At 35.2% G+C, this 7,973-nt stretch overlaps 1 protein-coding gene across 1 annotated transcript; it reads left to right on the plus strand.

Moving 5' to 3' along the window:
* The first annotated feature begins 821 nt into the window (after positions 1 to 821).
* On the plus strand, positions 822 to 7,760 carry LOC8276157. Its single transcript, XM_048379263.1, has 7 exons — positions 822 to 1,453; positions 1,527 to 1,848; positions 2,269 to 2,513; positions 4,295 to 4,401; positions 6,167 to 6,689; positions 6,832 to 7,153; positions 7,232 to 7,760. Exons 1-7 carry the CDS (start codon positions 909 to 911, stop codon positions 7,481 to 7,483), a joined length of 2,316 nt encoding a protein of 771 aa, XP_048235220.1. The 5' UTR covers positions 822 to 908; the 3' UTR covers positions 7,484 to 7,760.
* The last annotated feature ends 213 nt before the right edge of the window (positions 7,761 to 7,973 follow it).

Here is a 7,973-nt window from a genome sequence, read left to right on the forward strand (position 1 = left end):
TAAAAAAGATTAAATAAAATAAATATAAAATTTTAATATAAAATATTTATGAAAAATAAAATGGTACCACTTCAAAAATGCTAGACGAAGTCCTATTATGATTGAATTATATTAGGTTATGATTTATTTGTAATAATTGAATAAGAAAAGTTAATGAAATCAACAAAAATATGGTATAGAGAAACTTAGTCCATATAATTGAAAATTATTTAATTTTATCTAATTAAATTTTATGTTTGAACAGTAAAAATTTTATTTGGTATCATTTCCCACTAATTTATAGATATGTATTGTTGGATTTGATTCCATCAAACATTAATAATTCATTACAAATCTCTTAATATAGAATTATTTTCAAATTTAAGTCCATCAGTAAAAAAATTACATCATGGGTTTTTAATTTTTTATGTTTAATAAATTAAATATGTAAGATATAAATTTTTAATTAACTAATTTATTTTTATTTTTTCTGAAATTTAAAAATATTTATCATTTTTATATATACTATTTTAGTGCAGCAAAAATTTAAAATAAAAATAATTGAAAGAGAAAAATAATTTGCAGATTTTCTTGAATAAAAAGTATTTTATAATTGGCCTAATTTTAACTCTAATAATTTTTAAATAATATTAATATCAGAAACAATTTTGTTTGTTACTATTTTTACCTGTTATTATAAATAAAAGTAATTGTTACACTTATGTCATATGATACCCACTCAATGCTTTATAATATCTTTTAAAAAAAATTGAAATATATAGTCACCACAAGCTCGTGGTGACGTGGTAATCGCAAAGACCAAAGATAATATTACACATTAAGCAAGTACATGGTAATAACAAAGGGTAACGATGACAACCCTAACTATGTATTCTTGTCTCTCTTAGAAAAGAGATAGGGAAAGAAGAATGGAACTGAGCAGCAGAAATGCAGCTTCAGGAACAATCAACCATGAATATGATCGAAATAGTGAATTAAAAGCTTTCGACGAAACAAAGCTTGGTGTTAAAGGCCTAATTGATGCAGGAGTTACTAAGGTTCCTCGCATATTCCATAAGCCACATGATTATCCTGATGACATTTCATCTGCAGCAGAAGATGCTCAGTTTAGAATTCCTATCATAGACCTTGAAGCTGTGGAAATGGATTCAACTACACATGAAAAGGCTGTCGAAGAAATCAGAAATGCGGCAGAAACATGGGGCTTCTTTCAGATAATCAATCATGGGATTGATTTAAGCATTACGGAGGAAATGATAAATGGGGTACGCAGATTTTTTGAGCAAGATAGTGAAGTCAAGAAAAAATTCTATTCACGTGAAGCCGGAAAAAGTTTCATGTATGTTAGCAACTTCGATCTGTACTTTTCTAAGTTCGCTAGTTGGAGGGACACCTTTTCGTGCAATATCGCACCTAATACTGTTAAACCTGAAGAACTACCTGAAGTATGCAGGTACGCAAGATTTTGAGTTATGGAGACTGGGATTAGTTATTGTATTTGACTAACTTTACTCATTAAATTACAGAGATATAACATTGGAGTACTCGAAGAAGGTGAGGAGGGTGGGGATTTTTCTTTTTGAACTGTTGTCGGAGGCTTTAGGGCTAAAACCAAATCGCCTCAGGGAGATGGAGTGTACAGAAGGACTTGTTGTTTTATGCCATTATTATCCACCTTGTCCTGAGCCTGAACTAACTACGGGGACGGTTGGCCATACCGATCCGGGCTTCCTTACAGTTCTGCTCCAAGACCAGATTGGAGGCCTACAAGTTCTGCATCAGAATAAGTGGGTTGATATTCCTCCAGTGCCTGGAGCCCTTGTTGTCAATCTCGCAGACATGCTACAGGCAAGTTTTTGCTCTTTTTTAATTTCTGCCTGTGTTACTTTCGCGTGTTGTTTGAGACTTGCTTTAGTCACAGATTAATTATAATATCCTGATAAAATAAGATTTATTGTCCATATCATTACTAATAAAGACTATGAGATAAGATAAGGATCATAAAGACTATCAAGTAAAAGAAAGTCTATTCTGCCAAGTTCACAGAGTTGTGGAGAAGCAAGTGGAAATTGTTTGACATTTATCTGTGGTCAGCCCAATTTCTCTATGTTGTAGATGTTATATTAGAGTAATGCAAAATTGAAAAATCTTGAAACTTAAAAATCTTACTTGAAGATTCACATAGCAACCGAAGTTAATATTCTAGACCTTATGTAGCTGTTACATGTGTAAAATGCTTTATTTTCATTAGTTATTCCCAATTTTCAGCTCATATCCAACGACAAGTTCAAAAGCTCTATGCACAGAGTACTGTCAAACCGAATAGGTCCAAGAATATCAGTGGCAAGCTTTTTCAGCACCGGTTTTCAGAAATCATCAAAGCTATTCGGACCGATTAAGGAGCTGCTATCAGAAGACAATCCTCCAATCTACAGAGAAACTGCAGTCTATGACTTCGCTACATCTCTCAAGGATGGCAAAGGAGGATTGCAGAATTTTAAGCTACAAACATAGTTATGCTGCAGAGTTTTTAGTTAAGAATGGCTATTGAGTTGGATGAGTAATTACAATCAAGTTTATGAAAAAGAATGACAACGAAATTAAAAAATGTATGCAGGGAATTTTAATTGAAAATTATTATACAAGCATTAGTACTTCTGATGCAGTTCATCCACTGTAAATCTGCTAATGCAATCCAATCCTCAAAGGAGCAGTTGACAGTGGTCTCAAGGCCGGCTTAATGCAAGGATAAAGAATGGTTGCTAGAACTGTAAATTGTTACATTTGAATTAATTTATAGCAGTAATGATTGCATTTTGTCCTCTTTTTTTTGTTGGTTACAAAAGGAGTGCAAAGTCTAAAAATGGAAAACTAAGAAGCATAACTAGAATCATGAAGATCATCAGCTAATAAATCCATCAACTCATTAGGAGGAGATTGAAAATAAACTATACCAAAAGGCTGCCCAGAACTCATCTTGCGCAAACGATTTGCAGATGAATTACTCTCTCTTGGAACATGCTGAATCATGGCATCCCAAGACAAATGCAATAGTTGTCAAAATTTTTGGACCAGAGCACGATGAGGACCATAATCCTCTGCCACCTCCATAGCAGACTGCACAAGATAAATAGAATCAACTTCTAAGATTATTTTGTTGCATCCCAAATTACGAGCCATTTCAAGACCTGAGATAGCAGCACAAAACTCAGCACATAAGGATGTGTATATTGACGAATATGGTAGCTAAATCCAGCGAACCAAGCTCCACAATGATCTCGAATTAAGCCCCCTGCAGCAGAATTCCCCGAGTCTCATCATGGCACCATCTGTTTTAAATTTGTCCTTTAGTGAATATTGTTATTGATGACACAAGATTACCCAATATTTGGTGAACTGCATCAGAACCGTCCGTCCTTTAAGGGATTTTTCTTTTAAAAAAAAGCAGCTGATGGTACTTGCCAAATAAAGACCTTGTATGTAATATTCGAAATTTTCTCTAAATAATAATATTAGTAATAATTAATGAAGAATTTTTATTTAATTTAATTTAATTTAATTTTAAATATTTGAATTATATATATATATCACTTAATTTTTCTCCAATATGAGTATATAAATCAAATTATATACTTGAAAGTTATGAAAGAATTAATAAATAATATTTTATGAAAGGAATTATTGGGGAATGAAAATTTTTAATTAGCAAATGGTGTTGATTTTAATTGAAAAATAGTTAGTAAATTGATTATTTAAGTTAAATTAAGTGTTAGGGCTAAATTGACAATTAATTTTGAAATGAGGGCTAAAAGTATAATTTTATTAATATGAGATTTAAATGAAAATTTGTATGGTTAGTTTTTTTGTAATTAAATGTGGCGGTAAGGGCATTTTAGTAGTTTTAACTTTAAAAGCAAGGGTAAATAAGTAATTCTCTATTTTTAATAATTATAATTTGGCCCAAATTAAATAGTTAGGGGCTTAATTGAAAAGGTAAAGAAAAGTTGGAGGGTTAAATAGGAATTTTGCAGAGTGAAATTGTTAGTAATTAAAAAGTTGAGGGATTAAATGGTAAAGAAGAAAAGTTTGGGGACCAAAAGGCGTTAAGGGAAGAAAGAAAAGGAGAAGAGATCACAAGGGAGAGAAGGACTTTCGAACCTTGGTACCGCCATCGTCCATGGTCATTGTCTGGGTCTTGCATGCTGGCCGAAAAGCCGCTGGCCTGAGAGCGTGGCTTGAAAGAGAGCGCGAAGAAGCGCAATGCCAACGCCATTCCGGGCATTTCCTTTGGCAGCGAGGTTGGTCTTAAAATGACCGGTGAGTTGAGGGCTTCCTTTTCGGAGTTGGTGTTGGTGGCTAGAGGAAGGAGTTCCGGCGAAGTGATGGAAGCCGAGTTTTCGGGTTTTTCCGCCTGCCTCTAGCGAGCTTTGGCTGATTGGAGGGCATATCCGGACTCCACTCAGCTCAAGCTTTCCAATGGTACCAGTTTCGCAGCGATCGGACTCCGTTTGAAAATTGACAGCCGAGATCGTTCGTAAATTTCTCTGGATAATTGGAGATCGGATCAGAAGATCGGGTGCTGGGATCATCATCACTGGGTTGTCTCGAGTCCGTAGGCACGCTCGGATCGTCGATCGGACTCCGGCGGTTGGAGGCGAGTCGACCGAGTGATCAAGTGTCTCGGCAATTCTCTATCCCATAGATTTTAGAGTTTGTTGAGAAAAAATTATGTGATTAATTATTGTGTTAAGCATTAAAGAATTATGTGATTATTATTGTGTTGAGCATTAGAAAATTATGCGAGGTTTGTTTGTCGAAATAATAAATTGTCAGACCATCTACCAATTATTGTAATTTGTGATGTGTGGCGGAGTCAGGAAAAATAATGAAGTCGTGGTGACCCGACTCCTGTTAAATAAATTGTTGGAAATTTGAAATGTTTTCTAGCAGGTCTTGGACTCGTTATACGGGGGATAGACGTCCGTGTTTAGGGGAGTTTCTGCTGAATTTTCGGTAGAATTTATCTGAGTCGAAATTCTTAGACAGTTAATCTAGGAGTCTAAGCCTAGGGTTATTTATCAAATATTTTACTTTTTTCTGACTGAATTGTTCACATGATTAGATAAATCCGTCAGTTCTGCTCGCTCTAGCTGAGGCATCAGAGCAGAGCTAGGTATCTGAGAAAGATAGTAAAAAGTAAATATAAAAAAGGTAAATTTAGGACTTGCCCTGGTCGAATTTAACTCTCTGGGCTGAGTAGAGTGAATTTGCCGGAGTAAAGGTCTCTAGTCGAGCATCGCTCTCTGAACGACGGCTTTATTAGAAATTTAAGTGACCAGACTAGATTTAAGGACTCTGGTCGAGCTTCGCTCTTTGGGCGCCACTTCTGTTGGATCGAGAGAGCCGAAAGGCTAATGCTATTAGTAATGAGGATTAGGGTTCTACTGAGGTACTCCGTCCCGTAATATGTAAAATTCATTTTATAAGAAGCATGACATGACACGTGTTTTTGCATGACTTAATATTTTATTTTAAATTAAATAAATGTGTTATTGAAGTATTTGTATTTGTTTTTAGATATATGATTTTGACTCATTCTCGAGACTGACAGTCTCATTTTCACTGCTTTTCGGGTGTTGTTAGCTTTTCTGTAGTTCTTTTTATCTAGCAGCCTGATTCTTTCATTTTCAGATTTAATGTAACTGATATTTTATTGATATATTGATTTTTAAAATTCTAGAATCTCCGTAGTAGAAAGTTTTGAGAACTTATCATTTTGTAATTTTTTATAAATTCAGGTCATGCCTAATTATACCGGCAGACCGAAGTTAATATATAGTATCTGATAATTTAAGATTAATCGTGGCAAAGTGCAGGTGGACAGAGTCCGAATTGTATTTTGTTTGAGTTAGTGAATGGTCAGACTTACTATGGAATTTAATAGCTTTTAGCCTATCCATTCTCCAGTGCCGGTCACAGGCCACCGATGGGTCGTGACATTGAATTTATTTTCACTCTTCAAGTTGCTCCTTGGACCGACTTGTGAAGATTACTCTTCGGATCTCCATGTGATTCAGATGGTAAGCTGAATTATTGGTGACTTTGAATTTTAGTTTACTTATAAAAATACCATCTTTCATCTTTTCAAGGTTATCTAACTGAACAGAGAAAATGAACTCCCCCGTTGATTCTGAATATTGCCGAACTAGTGAATTAAAAGCTTTTGACGACACAAAAGCTGGCGTTAAAGGACTTGTTGATGCTGGAATTATCGAAGTCCCTCGAATTTTCCATCTATCATCTGATCACCTTGACAATATTTCTCATACTGTCGACCCCATGTTCAACTTTCCTCGCATAGACCTTGAAGGCGTTAATAAAGACTCAATTTTGCGCAAGGAGATTGTTGACAAAGTACGACATGCTTCAGAGACTTGGGGATTTTTCGAAGTGGTCAATCATGGGATTCCTGTAAGTGTTCTTGAGGAGATGAAGGAGGGAGTAAAAAGGTTTCATGAGCAAGATGTAGAGCTTAAAAAAGAATTTTACTCTCGTGACTATACAAAAAAGGTTCTATACAATAGCAACTTTGATTTGTATAGTTCACCATTTGCTAACTGGAGGGATTCTATTTTCTTTCAAATGATTCCTGACCCTCCCAAGCCAGAAGAATTGCCAGCTGCCTGCAGGTAAAAATCTTGTTCCTGGTTCTAGCAGCCAAGACTACAGTAGGTTCCTATTTCTTCTGCAGGTTTATATGGAATTAACATTAACTGAACTTAGATACAGAATTTTCTTGATACTATTTCCTTAACACAATTTATTTCATAGAGATATACTGATGGAGTACTCCAAAGAAGTAAGGAAATTAGGAGATTTATTGCTGGAATTATTTTCAGAGGCGCTCGGTCTGAGCCCAAACCACTTGAAAGACATGGAATGCAATGAAGGACTTCTGATTGTAGGCAACTATTATCCAGCATGTCGCCAGCCAGAAATAACCTTAGGTGCAAGCGGGCATGCGGACAGTGACTTCTTTACAGTGCTTCTGCAAGATCATATTGGTGGACTCCAGGTTCTGCATCAGAATGAATGGATTAATGTGCCTTCTACACCAGATGCTCTGGTCGTTAACATTGGTGATCTTATACAGGTCAAGTTCTGAACTTAATTTTGTGCATTTACAAGAAAAGTGACGAATTTGTTACTAATTTTCACGTTGTTTTTCCAGCTCATAACAAACGACAAGTTTATAAGCGTGGAGCATAGAGTGCTGGCGAACTGTGTAGGACCAAGAATATCGGTAGCAAGCTTTTTCACTACAACCCTTATATCAACATCAAGACTGTATGGTCCTATTAGGGAGTTGTTGTCAGAAGAGAATCCCCCAAAGTATAGAGAAACAACAGTAAGAGAGTACTCTGATCACTACAAGGGAAAAGGCCTGGATGGGACTTCTGCACTTCTGCATTTCAAGCTTTGAAAGTTAAGGAAATGATTAGTTTGACAAAAAGGGTCCGTGTAAGCTTATTGATATTTCTGTTTATCATATTGCGGTTACGTAATTCGATCCCTCTCTGTATCTGTTTGCTCTGTTACCTCCCGGCCATAAAACGCCGGTCTTGGGCATAGATTTTCCTGTAAACTTATATTATGCATGCATTTTAAAGGGAAAGGTTAGAAGAAGAACTAATTACAATCTTGTATGACTACTAATATTTTTCAGAAAGGGAAGAGAAATGAAATTAAATGATTCTTGATGTTACGTAGTCAAAGATGGCGAGATTTTGAAAACTTGCAATTCACGACATTAGAAATTGTGCCCAGGTGACCGCTCCAATATTTAAATTAGTATATAATTAAGGTTGAAAATAATAGTGTTTAACGAGTTAGCTCAACTTTAATAAATTTGAATTTAACTCATTACTGAATATCTTAATTCATTAAGTAATTCTCTTAATTTTCATTAGTCT

The sequence above is a fragment of the Ricinus communis genome, chromosome 9 (assembly GCF_019578655.1).
Source record: "Ricinus communis isolate WT05 ecotype wild-type chromosome 9, ASM1957865v1, whole genome shotgun sequence".
NCBI classification, from domain to species: domain Eukaryota; kingdom Viridiplantae; phylum Streptophyta; class Magnoliopsida; order Malpighiales; family Euphorbiaceae; genus Ricinus; species Ricinus communis.